This window comes from Syngnathus acus, chromosome 1 (genome assembly GCF_901709675.1).
Source record: "Syngnathus acus chromosome 1, fSynAcu1.2, whole genome shotgun sequence".
NCBI lineage: Eukaryota > Metazoa > Chordata > Actinopteri > Syngnathiformes > Syngnathidae > Syngnathus > Syngnathus acus.
In genome coordinates, this window is record NC_051087.1 from 10,047,339 (window position 1) to 10,065,495 (window position 18,157).

At 42.5% G+C, this 18,157-nt stretch overlaps 3 protein-coding genes across 5 annotated transcripts in view; 2 read left to right on the forward strand and 1 right to left on the reverse strand.

Moving 5' to 3' along the window:
- Positions 1-12,259, forward strand: LOC119128733 (pannexin-1-like). Of its 2 annotated transcripts, XR_005099072.1 has the most exons (7): positions 1-427; positions 2,100-2,221; positions 2,391-2,596; positions 2,804-3,308; positions 3,376-3,532; positions 4,126-4,688; positions 12,249-12,259. XR_005099072.1 is itself a non-coding variant. In XM_037261460.1 (6 exons), the coding sequence occupies exons 1-5, from the start codon at positions 247-249 to the stop codon at positions 3,520-3,522; spliced, it is 1,161 nt and encodes a 386-aa protein (XP_037117355.1). In that variant the 5' UTR covers positions 1-246; the 3' UTR covers positions 3,523-3,532; positions 4,126-5,100. The 2 variants fall into 2 exon arrangements, 1 of the variants encoding a protein (XP_037117355.1); XM_037261460.1 differs by lacking the exon at positions 12,249-12,259 and having other exon boundaries at positions 4,126-5,100.
- LOC119128747 (nuclear distribution protein nudE homolog 1-like) lies at positions 5,372-8,969 on the forward strand. The gene is made up of 9 exons (XM_037261475.1): positions 5,372-5,519; positions 5,828-5,938; positions 6,132-6,285; positions 6,462-6,610; positions 6,686-6,822; positions 7,003-7,179; positions 7,261-7,346; positions 7,442-7,596; positions 8,090-8,969. Exons 2-9 carry the CDS (start codon positions 5,859-5,861, stop codon positions 8,181-8,183), a joined length of 1,032 nt encoding a protein of 343 aa, XP_037117370.1. The 5' UTR covers positions 5,372-5,519; positions 5,828-5,858; the 3' UTR covers positions 8,184-8,969.
- The window catches only part of LOC119128716 (myosin-11-like), a 21,570-nt gene continuing 12,570 nt past the window's right edge, over positions 9,158-18,157 (reverse strand). For both annotated transcript variants that reach the window (XM_037261436.1, XM_037261426.1), the window contains 25 exons: positions 18,033-18,154; positions 17,886-17,955; positions 17,642-17,802; positions 17,299-17,407; positions 17,094-17,225; positions 16,727-16,933; positions 16,482-16,619; positions 16,287-16,410; positions 16,033-16,204; positions 15,548-15,760; positions 15,327-15,471; positions 15,028-15,234; positions 14,846-14,950; positions 14,616-14,768; positions 14,280-14,528; positions 13,982-14,194; positions 13,644-13,856; positions 13,402-13,563; positions 13,077-13,205; positions 12,474-12,562; positions 12,278-12,401; positions 12,005-12,213; positions 11,428-11,536; positions 11,170-11,342; positions 9,158-10,597 (listed from right to left, as the gene is read on the reverse strand). In XM_037261436.1, coding sequence (XP_037117331.1) covers positions 10,471-10,597; positions 11,170-11,342; positions 11,428-11,536; positions 12,005-12,213; positions 12,278-12,401; positions 12,474-12,562; positions 13,077-13,205; positions 13,402-13,563; positions 13,644-13,856; positions 13,982-14,194; positions 14,280-14,528; positions 14,616-14,768; positions 14,846-14,950; positions 15,028-15,234; positions 15,327-15,471; positions 15,548-15,760; positions 16,033-16,204; positions 16,287-16,410; positions 16,482-16,619; positions 16,727-16,933; positions 17,094-17,225; positions 17,299-17,407; positions 17,642-17,802; positions 17,886-17,955; positions 18,033-18,154 — 3,855 coding nt within the window. In that variant the 3' untranslated portion in view covers positions 9,158-10,470. The remainder of the gene's footprint in view (positions 10,598-11,169; positions 11,343-11,427; positions 11,537-12,004; positions 12,214-12,277; positions 12,402-12,473; positions 12,563-13,076; positions 13,206-13,401; positions 13,564-13,643; positions 13,857-13,981; positions 14,195-14,279; positions 14,529-14,615; positions 14,769-14,845; positions 14,951-15,027; positions 15,235-15,326; positions 15,472-15,547; positions 15,761-16,032; positions 16,205-16,286; positions 16,411-16,481; positions 16,620-16,726; positions 16,934-17,093; positions 17,226-17,298; positions 17,408-17,641; positions 17,803-17,885; positions 17,956-18,032; positions 18,155-18,157) is intronic.

An 18,157-nucleotide genomic window follows, 5' to 3' on the forward strand; every position in this document is an offset into this window, starting at 1 on the left:
ATTTTGAATCCATTTAGCAGATGCTGTAAATAGCAGAATGTCAGCTGGTGTTCACTAGCGCTCCCTGGTGCCTGTGGTGCGGGTGCGCTAATAACGGGACAGCAGGTTCAACCGTCATCCCACCGGTGAATGAACAATAGCGCGTCGGAGTTCTGTGCTTTATTATTTGAGTTTGGCTTAATTCTGACTATATTTTTAAAGCACAGCGACTTTTTTCCTATCCATTTATTATTGTAACCGAGCGCCATGGCGATTGCCCACGTAGCAACAGAATACGTTTTTTCGGACTTTTTGTTGAAGGACCCCACGGAGGCAAAATACAAAGGAATGCGACTGGAGCTAGCCGCGGACAAAATAGTGACGTTTCTGGCTGTGGGACTACCTTTGTTTCTCATCTCGCTCGCTTTTGCTCAGGAGGTGTCTGTTGGTAAGCCCCTCTGAAAGAAACGTGCATGTCTTCGGAATACAAATTCCTTATTTAATTATAATGAAAGAAAAATAAACATTTGTTGATCTTATTTTTAAATGCATTTGGTACAAATAGAAATATCTTCGCTTTTCTTTATAGATATTTGAATGAGACGCTAAAGTGTGACGTAAGGCTCCACCCTTTGACTTAAATCACGCCCAGACAGATGCAGAACACGTTCAGGCTGCAGCATGTATACACCCGTCTGTCCCTGTCTGAAAATACATTGCTACAAGTTACAACGTGTCAAGGAAACATTTACACCCCTCCGTCCTTGAGTCTTCCAGTCTCCGTGCTTTATACCCAGCACCTCTTTCCTCTGGGGGTCTGCAGAACGGCTGTCGGTTGACCTTTGACCCGCTAGTCTGCCTTTCAGACCCTGCACAGTCTACCTATAGTTCCCTCCTGATTGCCACCATCTGTATCTCTACCTTCTGGTGCCAGTAAGTCTATATTCCTGAAGCCAGGGCACGAACTTGACTAGTGCCTGACCTGGTTCACAACCAAGTGAAACATACATGGAATAAGAGCAGAATAAAAATATACTACACAATCAATCTTGTTTTTTCATCTTCCCAAGACATTTTGATGAATTTATGGTTCCGACTGTGTGGTGAAAGATCTGTTTGCTGCCATGATGCTTTATATAAAGACATGGTTCAATGACTTTAGTGTGGAAAAGAATAAGAACCATAGCTGGCCTCAGTTTCAGCATACTCAGCCACTTCTTCTCACTGAGTGAACACACTTTCCCATAGACACATCCATCGTCTTGTATAATGTCATCCTAGAAGATTGGAAGATCCAAAGTGGAGAGAACTCCATCATTTTGAGAGACTCAGCAGAGACCGTGCAGGAACAGTAACTACCATCCCATGAGCTCTTCAGTACCTTACTGAGTCAGCATATTTTTGTATATACTAGAATTCATTACATTTGAATTTTCCTGCAGGTTTAAGATGAGTGCATTTGCATTTTGTGTGGCGTAAACCAAGGTCTCAGCAGCGAGTGCAGTTACTTTGATTTATACCCTTCATACATCTATCGTGTATATTGCTTTCCTGTTCAGGGTCGCAGAGAAGCTGGACTCTATACCAGGCCTACCAGGCGGGGCCTGCTCTGGACTCTTACTGCACTGCATAGAGACAAACAACCATTCACACTCACATTCACATCAATTATTGAAAATATTTAAATGACTAACATACACATTTTTGACATGTTGATCAAGTAGTAATGAAAAAAATGTGATGGCTCATCTGAAAGCAAAATATCAATCAGGCTGCTGTTAGTTTGCCTTTCGGGTCATAAAAGTGTCATTTTGTTGCCCTTCCATATCAGAGTTGGGTACTTGCTACTCAATACAAAACACACAAAAAATAACAATGCTGAAATTGACTCTATTATAGAGGCTTGCATTACTTTTTAATGGTAGTAAACTGCACTGTATTGAGCTGTTTCTAATTTTGATTACCTTGGACTCAAAAAGGGAAAACAAAGTACCTTTGAGTATGGTACAACCATAATAATAACTATATTTATAATTTACCCTCCTTCTCGTATCAATTGGATTTACAAAGGGAAAATCGTAGATGTATATATTAAGCTTTCTCATTCTATGCTCCTTCAGGTACACAAATCAGCTGCTTTGCTCCCACTAACTTCTCCTGGAGACAGGCAGCGTATGTGGATTCATTTTGCTGGGCAGCAGTACAACAACAGGATGATGGCTCACCATTATGGCTTCACAAGGTACAATACTTGCCATCTAAGCAACATTCAGGTTGAGTCAGCATTGCTGCACATTGATGATAATGTGGTGGTGCAAAAACTGATTACAATTACATCTACTTGAGGACATGAAAAATGGCATAAAAAAGTGGCATATACTATCTGTTCTTTTTCTCTTTTGTGATTGTAGTTCTTTCCATATATCCTGCTCTCACTGGCCATCCTTGTGTACATCCCTGCCTTATTCTGGCGCTTCACTGCAGCCCCACATCTCTCCTCGGATCTCAAGTTCATAATGGAAGAGCTTGACCGCTTTTATAATCGGGCCATTAAACTGGCAAAAAATTTGGCATCATTGGATTCTAAGGATAAAGATGCTTCACCGGAAACACAGAGGTAAACAACCTAATTTTTAGCTGTCATGTACCTCAGCGTAAAGTATGAGAAGATCAATTTAGTCATGAATATTCTTGACATAATGTCAATGAGGGTCATAATAAAAGTGTTCAGGAAAATAAATCACCTTTCATATGCACTAAATACAAAATGTACGCTATATTGCATGATTTAAAAGAGCATATTTTTTTGTGTGTTCTTCTGTAGCAGTGCTTTGGAGCTGGCTGAGGGTTGCTTCAAATACCCTTTAGTTGAGCAATATCTCAAAACCAAGCGCTTCTCTCACCGCCTCGTGGTCATGTACTTGGCATGCCGAGGCTTGACTCTGATCATCCTGCTGCTCGCCTGCCTCTACCTGGGATACTACATCCAACTGGCTTCCCTTACCGATGAGTTTGCTTGTGACTTGCGCACAGGGGTGCTGACTAACGACAGCAGGGTACCCTCGGCCGTTCAGTGTAAGCTTGTGGCAGTGGGGGTCTTCCGGCTACTCAGCTACATCAACCTCGGGGTGTATGTGCTGCTCACCCCGCTGGTGGTGTACGCCGCCGTCGGACCTGCACGTCAGAGTTCCAACTTCCTGCGACCTTATGAGATGCTGCCAGGCTTTGGCGTTTTGGGGCTCACTACACCCTTCTACAACGACCTCAGCATCTATCTGCTCTTTCTGCAGGAAAACCTAAGTGAACTGAAATCCTTCAAGTGTCTGCAGGTGAGTCAATTTGGAACAATAACAATTTAGTCGAGAATTGAACTCATTTCACATTTCTAATTAATAGGTGCTTGAGTTGTTGCAAGAAGCTGCTGATGAGGGCCTTGATACCATGTGCCTTCTGCGAACTCTGGGGCAGGTGAAGACAGATGTAGTGGACTGTAAGAAGGGATGTCCAAGAAACAAAGCTAAGCCTAAGGAAGTCACACCATAATTCCAATGAGGTACAAAAGAACATTTGGTCTTAAAGGGGAGGTCAACCCTCAATTTTCCTTTGTCCTGTCCAGCCTAACTAGTTGAAACAATGAGTTCTGATTCATGTTTCGTTTGTGGAATTTGAATCAAACATGCAAAATCCTGGTTTTAATCCATCTCAGCCGGTGGCCATTTTGCCACTTGCTGCCGACTGAAAATGACATCACAGTGCAAAATGTCCGGCCCCTGAAATGGATAAAATGTAATATATATAATAAAATAATTCAAATGTAATAAAATAAAAATGTATATCATGTACAAATAAAGGTTTTCTGCTTAACTCTTATTTCACAAACATAATATTCATCAGTATGCCATCTTTAGACTAGTGGGGGCACATACATACAACATATTATTGTAAAGAACATTTTTGGGTTGACTACCCCCCCTCAATTAAAACTGTAACAAGCGTATGTATGAATCCTCGTCCTCGAGGTACATCATATTCATGAATGAGAAGTGATTGCATTCCCAATAATGCAATTATGTTCTTTTCCCATTTATGTGTACATTTGGTATTCTTATTGCTAATATTATTTTTTTGGGGGGCATTTTCTTACAGCTCTTTCTACCTGGTTAACCCAGTCCTCCTGTGAACAACAACTGACCTGATCTTGGCTGGTAGTTTGGAATGTAATGCATTTAAAATATCTTGGTTTGTTTTAATGTCTTAGATAATACTTGAATTGACTGTAATACATTCTCATGACATTGTTTCCATTATTAGCACAGCTAATCCATTATAAGAAAGCAGATATCAATTATATTTGCAATGGATTGTGCCATTGTATGTCTCTGACTGCAGATTAGCCTAAAGGTTAGCATTTCTGCCTTATATCTCTGATGTTCGGAATTTGAAGCTCAGCTCTGGCTCCCCTGTCTAATAAGAGTTTTGAAATGCTTATCATTATCTGAACATCAATTTGGTCAGTTTTCACAAGCCTCAGACTTTTTTTTAGGTCACTGTAAATGTTGTTTACTGTAATAACTCGGTCTTCAAGTGTTTTTCATTTTGTGGTCAGACACCATTGTTTATTAGAGATGTGAACAGTGGTGGAGTCAAGATTTCTTTTTTCTAACACTTAGTACTGCTGCAAGCAAGTGTACTGTATTATAAAACGTTGAGTGCTTCTGTAACTAACTGTACTGTTAGACATAATGATGTGTATTTATTTTATAGTGGACAGCCTACTCAACGATTTTTTTTTTTTTAAATCAGTGATGTTTACCTCTTTTATATTTGTACAGCACTGTGTTTAATCTCAGGTGACAGAAAGGGAACCTATAGTAATAGTAACTGCCATTGTAACAACTAGTTTTGATGGGATGTCAATAACTATGCATTTCTTAATGCATGTAAAATCCCACTAACATATGCATGTTGAAAAATCAACATCCTTGGTACAGTAATAAAATTATGGATGGGAATAGCATACTACATGAATGAAATGACCAGTTTACAATGCTCAATTAAAACTGCTATTCACTATACATGTATGTAATGGCATTTTTATTACCAAATATACAAGGAAATATATTCTGTCTCGTATGCATTTATTTTACTTGATTATAACTCCATGTATGGTGTACGTGTCTAGCAAGTACCAATCCCGGTTCAAGATGGTGTCGTGGTCATCTTGTCTTCAACAGGCAAGGCTTTCCCTACTGGTTGTTTATTTCTATGGATAGCCCTCATTGGAGTTTGACATCTGAAACCCCGCCCACTACAGATATGAATGTGATTGGATAATGCCTTATTATTGTCATTCATTTTAACCAATCGCATCTCTGAATTCAAGCTTCCGTTGTAATTGATTGGTGGAACGCCATTGTTTTTGAGCTGGCGGCGATGAGGTTCGACTTACTTGAGCACATTACTAGAAAAAGTGTTTGATAACTATTAACCGGTAGTATAAGTATTAACCTAATACTTTGTAACATTTCCCTTGCATGTAGGTAAGTCTATTTGATATATTGCGTGGGCTGGTAGTGTAGCTTAATTGCTAAGCTGACTAAGCTTGCTAAGCTGGCCGTAATGTTTACTTGCCAATTGAAACGATCGTTTTGTCTTTCAAAAACTAGTCAACGTTTCCCCATGTTTTCCGATTATGTTGTGTGTTAACCATGGCCTGCTGGGGTAAATGGAGTACAGATTTCTCGAGTTCTATTAGCGTGTTAGCATCCGCTAACAGAAGTGACGCGTTGCTGTGAGGCGAAAACATTGTGTATGTTGTGTGATGCACTTTTTTTATTTTTTTTTTTAGGTCGGCCTCGTAAACCAGAACTGCCGGAGACATGGGCGAGCCACACAACTTTGCGACCCCACAAGAGGAGCTGGGCTTCTGGAAGGAGCAGGCTAATAGGCATCAGCAGAGGTAATATAGTACTCGAAAATGATAATAATAATAATCATGATGATGATAATAATGCAAACACTGCTCTTATTGGATTACATGAGATGGTTTGATTGTATTGACAGGCACACAACTCCTTAAGTCTTGAATGTATCAGTCATTAAAGTGCTTCATGGACATTGAGCTCACTATTTTGGAAATGTGCTGTCTTTAGGGCAGATGAAGCTCAGGAGGAACTGCAGGAGTTTCAGCAGATGAGTCGAGACTATGAAGCAGAGCTGGAAACTGAGCTGAAGCACTGTGAAGCTCGAAACAAGGAACTGCTACAAGACAACAACAGACTCCGTATGGAACTGGATAACATCAAGGTTTGATTGATCAGTGCAAGTGGATGTGCAGTTGTTGAGTAAAGACGTGTATAAACAGACGGGGGTAAAAAGCGAGAATAAAATTACAACCTCATTATTTATTGTATGCTATTTTTTATCTGCCTAAAACATTCCATTCATTCATTCATCTTGTGCTCTAAAATATTTTTTGGCAGGAGAAGTTCGAGAGTCAGTACGCTGACAATTTTAAGCACATCTCCAACCTGGAGGAAAGTCTGGCAGAAACAACAGCAGTCAAAGATCACCTGCAGAAATATATCAGAGAACTAGAGCAGTCCAATGATGACCTTGAACGGACCAAAAGGTCAGTGCCTCTATCTCAAGGCTATAGTTTAGAGGTAAAAAAAAGACTTTTGTAATGATCTCAGTTCTTCTCCAGGGCTACCATCATGTCTCTGGAGGACTTTGAGCAGAGAATGAACCACGTTATTGAGAGGAATGCTTTTCTCGAGAGCGAGCTGGATGAGAAGGAGAACCTGCTTGAATCTGTTCAGAGGCTAAAAGACGAAGCCAGAGGTAAACACTGTGGTGCAGGTGCTCTCATCTTTGAAGCATCTATGTGTGAATCCACCTCTCTGATCACCTTCACACTTTTCCTATCTTTCTTCAATGGTCCATTTTTGTGTTGGCATGACACCTCAAGTGAAGTCAAAGAAAATACTTTCTTCCATCTTCCAACTGTCTTGTTTGATGCAGATCTTCGCCAGGAGCTAGCAGTGCGACAGAAAGAAAGGCGACCATCCAGCAGTTTGGGCAAAGATTCCGATCGACCAGACCTGCCTTGCCCCTCCGCTAATAATCTCCAGACCCCCGTTACCCCGTCTAAGCCACCCAGCTCGTTTGCCACACCTCCTGCAGCCAGCATTCGACGAGGTGACTAGTGATACTTTCCTGGTGATTTTCGAAATGATTCTTGATATGCTTTTTTAATCCCATCCATCTTCTTGCTGTCAGGTGATGGTCTAGTAGGTACCCCGCTCACGACATCAGCAAGAATATCTGCACTGAACATTGTTGGGGAGCTGCTGAGAAAAGTTGGGGTAGGAGATATTCATCTCACTATACCGTATTGTCTTTGTATCATGATCAAGTTTGTGATCTATACTTAAGATGTTTGTGCTCTGTGGTGCGTCAGAATCTAGAGTCCAAGCTGGCTTCATGTCGAGACTTTGTGTACGACACATCAGGCACCCGACCGGCGCTGCCACCCGCCACTGCTAGTCCATGTGGTCTGGACGGGGGGGCTGACATCCAAGCCAGCAGCATGAGTCCACCACCACAGTATGACAGGTGAGAGGGATTCATAACTATTGAACCATGTTTTTATGGCACTTTTGCCACTTGTTGACTGAAAATAACATCATGTGCTGAGGGCTCAGTTTCAAGTTTTAATATCACTATTTGCCACTAGATGGAGGAAATTATATTTTAAGGTCCTTTCTTCCCCTATAGTGAGGATCAAAATTTAAGTTGCTATTACCTGGCCTAACCTATAAGACCAGAACATTTTTGTATAATAAATCTGACATTGTTTATCCTGATACAGATTCATTTATTTTTTGTGTTAACAAATATATGGGAAGAGGAATGAAAAAAAATAACCAATCACATTATAGCCTCATTGTGTTTTTTTTGTTTTGTTTTCCGTTTTACTGAAACTGTACTACTGTCTAGGACCTCCACTGATTTAGAAGTCATAACAATAACAACTGACAGATGATGCAATGAGAGTGAAGAGTTCAATATGAGGAAGTTTTAGGAGTATTTGTGCTTGTGTTTGTAGTTTAGTGAAGAGGTTAGAGTTTGGACCAGCACCTCCGCGGGGAATCACTCAAGGTGCACAGTCTCCCCAAGGAGGAGTCAAGATGCTGCTGTGAGGAACCTGCTCCTTCTTCCTTCACCTCGCGCCAGCTCCTTCTATAGGAACTGAACTTTGAACATTAAGCTTGAACCTCAAAACAGCTTTCCTTGCTCTACATGCTGTGTGGAATTCTGCTGACTCTGACTCACTTGTATCACATCATATCATGAGATGTGATGCACCGTTAAGTATGCGGAACGTCCACGCTCACTCATGTCTGTGATGAGGAGTTTCATAAGAACACTGTACTGACTTGCTGCTTGGGTGTGAGGGACCACTCGCGTGTAACAAAAATTGCAGACATGGAAGTGACCCTAATTTCAGGACCGTTTATTTCAAAAACAGCAACCTGGTTGAAGCTGTGATGAGGGAAATGCATGTTTGTTTTTAACAATGTTGGTTTCTTATTGTTTAAAGCTTAAACTTTAGGTTTACCAACAGCTGCATCATTTCGATTTTATGTATGTGATGCCGTGGCGCTTGTTTCTGGGGCTAAGGTTGAAATATCTTGCTGTCAGGGTTTGGTTTTATGCCAGTGCTGCCTTCCTCCACATCGGCTCCTTTTATTGGTTTTAAGTGACTTTATTTTTTTAATTAGCACATTCACTCTACTGAACGTAACATGATAGTTTTCTTTATAACTGTGGACTCTTACGGTGGGGAGGAGGGAAAAAGCAATAACAGATCAGGTTTTTGAGATTTATAATTAGTTGTGTATATTCGACTTGATATGAGACTGCTTTTTGCGGTTGGATTGTGATGTGGGAAGTGGAGTTAATAAAGATGAAGTGTGGCACTTTTTCCCCCCCCTTCTAAGCGTTTTTTGGTTATACAGGAGTGTTCAGTATGATATGGGACTGCTCAATGTACTTGGTGTTGCATTCAGCTCCTTATGGCCTTTATTCATCTGATGCACTCGCCAAACTTAATCCTGTTCAACAGCTTCAATGACATTTGCGAACTTACTCAAAACATTAAAGGACCTAAATGGTCATTTTGGGGGTGTAGAGTTTTAATTTTTGTGCAAGTGGTTCAACAATTAGAAGAAAGAAATTGTGCAATGTAAACATCAGTTGATTACATAACTTTCAGACAGCCTTGGGTGACTAGCAGGAACAAACTTTAGAAGGCAGATTGAATCACTGACCATGTTCCAAAAATGCAGCAAATTGTACAAGGATGTGATCCGAAACCTTTGATAACCTTTCACATGTAAAAGCTATCATGCAAAAATGTAAAAGACAACTAGTTAGGGTACAAAAAGCAGACTGGACGTAGACCGCATCTACATTTCCAATCTCATACGTCAACAGCAGTCACAGGCAAGAAAACAACCGTAGCTGTAGTAGTTCTACATTTACACAAGGAGACATACTATCCAAAGGTGATGCACTGGATTTGGCTCTGCTGGCAAGTTAGCACAGTAATTAGAGGCACCTAATGTGTACAAAATGTTGCATTTATGAGTCATTCAGTGCAGCACAAAATGGTGGAAATAAAAACAGTAAATCACACATCAGTGAAGCCACCAAATTACCCCCTCGGTTGATATTTTGTTCATCCATTCGATTTGTGTCAAGGAAAAGTGCTCAAGAGGACAGATCAGTTAACTAAGGGAAATGGTAGAAAAATATACACTACCTGGCCCGTGGAAAAGAAACAAACTGGATTGGACTAAACGTGAAGATTAGAGAACTGTTTTTGGAGAATTATAAAAAATGCTTGACAGGTAACTCTAACTGCTGCAATTAACAATGTTTGGATTCTTTCTTACAAGTACGTGTGTGAATAAGAAAGAAAGATCTAATTGACCTGCATCAAGGAGGCTGATAAAATAATTTAATTCAATTATAATTTCTCAGATGCACTAACAAAATGTGATAATTTAAGTGAGGCTCCTGGGGAAAATCTGTCGTAATTTTGGATTAGACTCCAGACCAATATAAAAACATGACACAATCTACAGAGTAAAAGATTTGACCCTCCTGGATTTAGAATGATGGGTGGGAATGGAGATGAAATGATTATCAGCTGGCAACCTATGGAGGCAGAGTTGTAAATCTGAGTTGGTCTCAGGCTTCACATTCTCAGCCCATATATGAGATTAGCTGACCTCATGAATTTGCTAAATGAACAGCTCGGCTAAACGTTGAGACCCTGTGTCTGACTTTTCTTTGGCCAGGCAGTGTATATTTCAATGTAAGGGTGAACTCAGGTGATGGGAAACAAAAGCAAAAAGTTAACCTCCATTTTGGAAAGGCAGTATTGTCAGGAGACATGCGTAGTTGACATCGTCTCATCACTCAATCTGCTGACTTTCCATTGAAGTCAGTTTGGGAGTCTGCCTCCTCCTCAGACGCATCCTCTACCGCCCTCCGACCTCCGCCCATACGCCGAGGTGCGCTGCCAAAGGAGGGCTCGTTTCCACGCCTGAACGGGCACAAGAGGACGCGATGGGCAGTCTGTCATAGCTTGCAAAGTTTGCAAGCTCTGCGAAATCCTAAGAACCGTTCTGATCATTTGAATTTGGATCATTTAGATTTATTTGGGAGGTGGGGAGATCTAAAACTCACTTTTGTCACCGGCCGCATCATAGTCATAGTTTCCTTCAGAGGGCCATTGTGACTGTCAACCCAAATAAATGTATGAACGTCTAATATATACAGCAGGGGTGCCCAAGTCCGGTCTTCGAGAGCCCCTATCCAGCCTGTTTTTGGTGCAGCCCTACTACAGCACACCCGATTAAAATGATCAGCTCATTAGCAAGCTTTGGAAAAGGCTGATAACAATCCTGATGATTTCTCTTTGTGAAGACAATTTGTAATTTTAGTATCGACACAAAGTTGATGCAGAATTTGTCTTAGCGGGCCAAATATAATTACACAGCGGGCCAAATTTGGCCCGCGTGCCATAGTTTGACACCCGCTAATCTAAAACGTGCATCGGCAGTGCAAAGAGCAGCCACTAGAAATCATTTGCTCATGACATAAAACTATTTCTACCTGAGTTTGCTCTTGAGAGAGTTGACCTCACGACTCATGGCATCGTTGGCCTCTGTGGCTTCATCCAGCTCCCGCTGCAGCTTCCTGCGGGCGGCTGTGGCTCGCTGAGACTCCTCCTCCGACTCCTCAAGCTGCCGCTTCAGCTGCTTCATGCGCGTGTTTGCCTTCTCCGCCTAGTGGGAGCGTTCAAGTCAAAGATGTTGCTTATGCTACCGCAAAGAGCCCCCGACGAAATTCCTGGGAAACGAGCGATCCTACCTGGTCTTTGTACTGTTCTGCCTGTTTTCTTTCATCCTCCACCTGCATGATCACATCCTTGAGCTTCTTGTCCTTCTGGCGCATACTCTTGGCAGTCACCTGCTTTTCCCTGAAAAGCAGAATAAAAGCTTGATGCGATTCAAATCACAGGCTTCTTAAAATTTATAGCTTGATGTGTGGTGACTGAAATTGAAATGACAAAATATTTGTTTTGTAAAGTGCTATGCTCTGCTGTTGGGAAAAGTAAGCGAAGCCGATTTTTTGTAACCTTGCCCAGATCTGCACGGATACCACAATATTGTTTCTGAGCTCTCGTAGTTCCTTGATCCTCATGGCTTAGCTTCTCCTCTGACGTTGTATACTTTGGCAGATGTGAGGGTTTGTGATTTCCGTTGTTACAGCATAAGGTCAGATGTGTGTCCAAATGATATTTAAGTTATTCTTTAAAAAAATGCAAGCAGCATCCTAAAATTTTAATTTTGCTTAGAAAAATAATACAAATACTTTCAGGATGCACAAGCAGTATGATGATGCAGGAAAAAAAAAAGTATTCCATTGGTGTTTCTCTGCATCTGACCTGTTCTCCTGTTCAAGCTGCTCCTCCAATTGAGCCACCTTCGCCTCCAATGCGGTAATGGAGGATTTGAACTTGGACTTGACCTGGTTCTCCATCTCGCTGAGCTTGGCCTTCATCTCCTTGTTCTGGCGCTCCATCTGCTGCCGGGCACTCTCGTTCTTTTGAGAGGCGGAGCGTTCTGTTTGCAGCTCGTTGTTCATCTGCTCCACCTGTGGGGAGAATGCAAGTTGGTACCGAGGCTTAGTGATGATGTGAACTTGCTCCTATGGCAACCTGCTGTGTGCTCTTCCTCAGCCTGTCGTTGAGGATCTCCATGTTGCTCTGCTCTTCCTCCAGTTCCTCTTCCAGCTGGGAGATCTTAGCTTCCAAGCGACGCTTCTCGTCGGACAAGGCGGACCTACACGCGAGAAGCACCAGTGTGGTTAGATTGGATCAAATCATTCTAAAAAAAAGACAAAGCAGGACTGACTTTCCAGAGGAGTTGCTGGCCAGCTCATCTGACAGCTCGTCCCTTTCAGCTTCTGCTTGCTTCCGCGCCCTCTCAGCAGAGGCCAGATCCTAAAGAACCGTGACATGAAATATGAAAACTGCACTAGTTCAGTGAATAAGATACCGTGGCAATGTGGGAAGTTACGCAATTTCAGATTTGTCCATATATCTACTACAACAGGCAGAACATCCAAACGCTGCTCGCTTAGATGGCAGAGGGTGCAATAAACCTGCGTATATACTTGCCATGTGAGTATATCAGCCTTGTGTCCAATTAAACAGGCCCAGATTTCATACATGAGGAAATTATTATTTAGTTCTACTACTAAAATTCGAATATTTCAAAATGAATGAAAGTAAAAACAAATCTTTACAAATTATACTAATCTATGCAACAGTACAAGTCCAAATATGATATTCTGAGTGACATAATGGCCGACCCCCTGAGATGGATGAAAACAGGAGGACTTTGTTTCTTAATTCATATTCCACAAATGTAGTATTAATCAGAATACACTCATTGAATACTACTAGTTTACACTAATAGGCATCCATAGACCATAAAACTGTTAAAGGTTGTGACCTCTTGCAGCTGCATCAACTCAGCCTCCAGGCCCTTGGCTTTCTTCTCACTCTCCTTCGCCGTCGTCAGCACTTCCTCACGGGCAGCACGGGCATCTTCCAGCTCCCTCTGGAAGTCTTTCATTTGAGCCTGGCGGAGAAGGAGAATCACATGCCAGTATCAGGACTGTATTTTTTTAGTGACCTGTACGATGTATTATTATTATTACAAAGCTGGTATTGGTTGTTGCATCCCTGGATGTGTGAAGGTTGGTAAAAAAAGTCTTGTTGCTTTTGCAGCTTAGATAACAAAACTTCCGATACCCGCGCTTTTTTAGCATTCTCACCTGAATCTTTCGAAGCTGCTTAATGGCCTCATCTCGTCCCTTATTGGCTGCATCAATCTGGCCCTCCAGATCTTTCATGTCTGTCTCCAATTTCTTCTTGGCTGCTGCTGCTGAGGCCCTCTGCTTGCGTTCATCCTCCAGCTCTGTCTCCAACTCACGCACCTGATCGCCACGCGAGGTGTTACGGTTCTGATGTAACTTTCTGCAACAGACACTGGAAAGGAAACGAAAGGTTTCTTCACCTGCTTGACTAGCTGCCTCTTCTTCTCCTCTCCCATCTCATCACGTCCTTGCTGATCCCTCTCAAACTGGGCCTTGAGAGCCTGCATGTTGACCTCGAGGCGCAGTTTGGCATCCTCAGCCGCCTGCAGCTCATCCTCCAGCTCCTCCAGCTGAGTCTTCATCTCCTCCACCTGGGCCTCCAAGCCTCGCTTGGATTTCTCCAGCTCATGGACCTGACAACGAGGCAGCATAAAATTCACAAGCACGTGATGACGCGTTCATGAAGGGTGAGCCGGAGCCCATCTCAGCTGACTATGGGCAGCAGCACGACTAAGTGAGAAATGATACTACTTCATACATTTTTCCCAACATCATCCTTTGAGCTGACTAGATCCTCCATCTCCACCCTCAGGGCCTTGTTGGCTCTCTCCAGCTCCTCTCTGGCATCTTGGGCCTCGTCCAGAGCCCTCGCCAAGGACAGAGCCTTCGTCTCCTTCTCTCGAGCCTCAGCCTCAGCTCGATCTCTCTCATCTGCATATTTACAAGAGATGGACTTCTCCTCCGCCAGCATCTGGAAGCCAAACAGCCACAATCGAATTACTCTAAATGTCAAAGCTTCAACATCTTGTCAAACATTGGCAACAACTTAAACACACCTGGTCAAACTTCTTTTGTTTCTTCTCAAGATTGGAAACATTCTGCCTCTGGTTATCGAGATCCATCAGTGTGTCCTCCAGCTCCTGTTGCAGACGGTTTTTAGTCTTCTCCAATTTGTCGTAGGCAGAAGCCTTCTCCTCAAACTGGGTGTTGGCTGCTTCCAAGTCTCTTTGCAGACGCTTCTTGCTTTCTTCCAGCAGCTCATTGTTCCCACACATTTCCTCCAGCTTTTTCTTTGAATCCGACAGCTGTCGAAGCAGAGTAAAATGAACGTTCGTTTGTTCGTTGACAACATTTTGATGCTATCGCTAATCTAGATGTGACTGGTCTCTGACCTGGATGTTGAGGGTGGAGACCTGTCTCTCAACGTTCTTCTTGGCCTCCATCTCCTCCTCGAGCTGCTCCTGTAAACTGTTCTTGTCATCCTCTGCCTGTCGAAGCTTTGTAGAGAACTGCAGCTTCTGTCGTGTCTCCTCGGCTAGCAACTCCTGTGGACGCAGAGCAGGTCAAAGGTCAGTGCCAAATACTGCTACCTCCTATCAAAATAAAGTTTTTCTGCAGTAACCTGTGTATCCTGGAGTTGGGAGCTAAAGCTGGCAACATCTTTGTTCAGTTTGATGACCTTGCCCTCAGCTTCATTCAGTACGCTTGTCACACTCTCCAGTTCAACCTGTGGGGCATTCACATGTATTCTTACCGATTTTTTCAGTTTTACATTTTAAGAATATACTTCATGAAGCCAATTACAGTTATCTTAGAGCAGCGTTCTCCCAGTTCAGCCTTCTGCTTCTCACTGTCATTGAAGCGCGATTGTAAATCTGTCACTTGACCTTCCAACTTCTTCCTCTTGTGCTCGCCGTCTTGTTTGGCTTGAGTGAGCGAGCGCACTTCCGTGGTCAATTCAGATGTCTCCTTCTCCAGAGCTTGTTTGGCTTTCTCCAAAGTTGTCTTTACCTGGTTGTGGAGGCACGTTTTGGCTTGATTGGAAACAAGTCATATCGAGTAAATCAACGAAGTACTAATGTGTGAACTCATGGAGTCATTACTCGTTTTGACTGCTCTAGTTGCTCAGTGAGCTCCTCCACGGCCTGGGTGTGTTTCTGTCTCATTTCATGTATCTGGGACTCGTGGGTCCGGTTCTCATCCTCTATGGCTCTTTTCAGTGAGGTTACCTCCTGCTCACGTTTGGCTCTGCAGAACACAGAATGAATGTTTGAGAAAAATGTTTTTTCTTTAGCTTTGTTGTTTTTGTGAAGGTATGTGTGACCTGAGTTCCTGCTGGGTTGCAGTGCTGTCCAGAGTATCCTCGAGCTCAGATTTAAGAGCCTCCAATTCTTCTCCCAAGTCGCGTTTGATCTTTTCTGCTTTGTTCCTGGCTGCTCGTTCAGAGTCGACGTCTTCCTGCAGGTCAGAGATGTGGCCCTCCAGCTCACGGATTTTCTTTAGAGCGTTGTTCTTTTGAGCCGTCTCGTCTTCTAATCTATACAACAAAGGGAATTTGTTTAACGCTGGTAACGGAGTTTGTGCTAAGAAACATTATTCAATTGTATTTATCATGAAATAACATTCCAAAGTATAATGATACATAATAGGCATGCTAATTGGCCTCGTGCATGACAATCAACTCAACATTTTCTTTGGCCTCTACATTGTGAGCAGTTCCAGATCATTTCAGTTGACTGATTCTTTGTTTTGAATCTGCCTATGTTGAAATGTGGAAAGTCTGACAAAGAAGCCATCAAGAGACTTTACCTGGCCAAGGAATTCTGTAGCTCTTCCTCTTTCTTTGCCAGCTGTGCTTTGAGGTCAGCAATCTGGGCCTGCAGGTCCGCAAGCTGCTCCTGGAGATCATTTGACTCGGCCTCTAATTTACGCTTAATCTTATCCAGCTCCTGCCGGGTCTTTTCCTCCTTCTTCAGTCGGACTGGAAGTAGAGCCGAGGGTAAGCGACCCCAAAAACTGGTATACAAAGTCTGTAAATGATGATGTTCCTTAAGAGTGATTACCCTCCAGTTCTGAGATCATGGACTCATGTTTGTTTTTCAGTTTGGTGAGGTTCTTCGACTTCTCCTCTTCTTCAGCCAGATTAGTACTGTAGTCCGCAACCCTCTCCTCCATCAGCTTTCTCTCCTGCAAAATACAAATGTAGTGTGTGAACCAATAATGTCACTTTAACGTCACTATGTTTTTTTCTTATTTACCTTCAGCAGCTTGTTGTTATGGTCTTCCATCACCAGGATGTCATCTTCAAGCTTTTTAATCTTTCCTTCACAAGTGACTTTCTCCAGATGCAGCTTTTGCCGCGCATCCTCCTCCTCTTCTAAATGCTCTTCTAATTCCTGCATCAAAGCGATAACAAGATACCATGCATGCTTGCACCTTGTATTTGGAAAAGGCGATGGGAGATAGTAACTGACAGCAATAATAAACACAACAAATTCTCTACCTGCATCTGCTGTTGCATCTTCTTCTTTTCCACCAGAAATGTCTGAGAACGTTCTTCCTCTTCGTCTAGTCTTGCCTCCATCTCGTGGAGGATTTCCTCCAATTCCTGCTTCTTAGCTGCCAAACGCACCCTCATCTCCTCAGCTTCCGCATACAACTCTGTCTCAGCCTGAAGTTGCTCCTGCAGCGCATTTCTCTCCTCCAAAATCTGAAGCAAATTGACAGACAAAGCCAGAGTTAATTTGGGCAGTGGAAGTGAAGTACCCAGGTAGGTAGATAATAAAAAATGAATGGATGGACAGTAGATCAGAGGAGAATGGGATGTGAACTTGATTGGAATTACTATGTTTGTGTCACTCATCATATACCGCTGTGTGCTTCAAAGTGATCTCGTTCAGCTCCGATTGATACTTTGTGGCATTTTCTTTTGATTTCTGCAGCTCTTCTTCCTTTAGGCCCATCTCCTCCTCCTGCCGTGTCACTTGCAGAAGAGGCTTAACCTTTTGGCGAATGTTGGAAAGTTAGATCAATATGAAATAGTAAGAACTTGCATAATTAAATGGACATGCTGACCTTTGTGAAGAGTCTCCACCACTGCCAGTTTCTAAGTTTGAGGTAGGCGGCACAATTCCTCTGAATCACTTTCATGGCTGTGAGTTGCTGCTGCCTCTTAGCAAATGCCCTTTAAATGATCAACAAAACAAATACATTGTGTATAATACAATACATGCAATTTAAGAACACATAGACTTGGACATTTTGATTTATTATATAAAGAAATAGTTTGTATTCTTCCTCAAATTTAAATAGGAATATCCTTGAAAGAATATTTGTTTTCATTTCATTATAGCTGTATGCAATCCTGCCGACAGTCATGCTAGAAGTCATGGAATGTGAAAAGCTAGCATGTACGTACTTCCTAGCCAGGAAACCTCGAGCTTGAGCCTGGAAGGCAATGATGATCACAGTTATCTTCAGGTCTCTCTCTTCCTCCAGCTGAGCCAAAACTCCTGTGCGAAAGAATATCTTGCTCTGTCCGATTCTGTACAGATTTGGATCCAGGTCCAGATGTTTGATCTATATTGGACGGAAGACAGTGACAGTCTCATTGTGACCTTCAATTCAAAGTAGCAATTTTGGAGTGAAGAACACTTGTTTACCATGAGGCAGCAGGCTTGTTTTCCATCCATAAAACCTTTGGGAATAGCACTTGCTGCCAGAATCTCATAGCTATAAGACAAAAGCGACATTTGATTACAAAATTCGTGTCGTAATGTTTAAGAATAATCCGATCTGATCCAACTCACCGCTGGCGAAACTCCTGGAAGACAATTCTATTAGGGAATCCTTGTCGGCAGATTCTAATTCCCTCCAGCACGCCATTACACCTGAGTTGTTCCAGAACTAGGTTGGCATCCAGCTTCCCTGCCTG

Excerpts from the sequence above, each read along its gene's own strand:
- LOC119128733 (XM_037261460.1), top strand. The coding sequence starts at position 247 with ATGGCGATTGCCCACGTAGCAACAGAATACGTTTTTTCGGACTTTTTG. Across the intron at positions 2,222-2,390 it reads CACCATTATGGCTTCACAAG|TTCTTTCCATATATCCTGCT; the intron begins GTACAATACTTG and ends TTGTGATTGTAG. Across the intron at positions 3,309-3,375 it reads AATCCTTCAAGTGTCTGCAG|GTGCTTGAGTTGTTGCAAGA; the intron begins GTGAGTCAATTT and ends TCTAATTAATAG.
- LOC119128747 (XM_037261475.1), top strand. The coding sequence starts at position 5,859 with ATGGGCGAGCCACACAACTTTGCGACCCCACAAGAGGAGCTGGGCTTC. Across the intron at positions 6,611-6,685 it reads GACCTTGAACGGACCAAAAG|GGCTACCATCATGTCTCTGG; the intron begins GTCAGTGCCTCT and ends GTTCTTCTCCAG. Across the intron at positions 7,347-7,441 it reads AGCTGCTGAGAAAAGTTGGG|AATCTAGAGTCCAAGCTGGC; the intron begins GTAGGAGATATT and ends GTGGTGCGTCAG.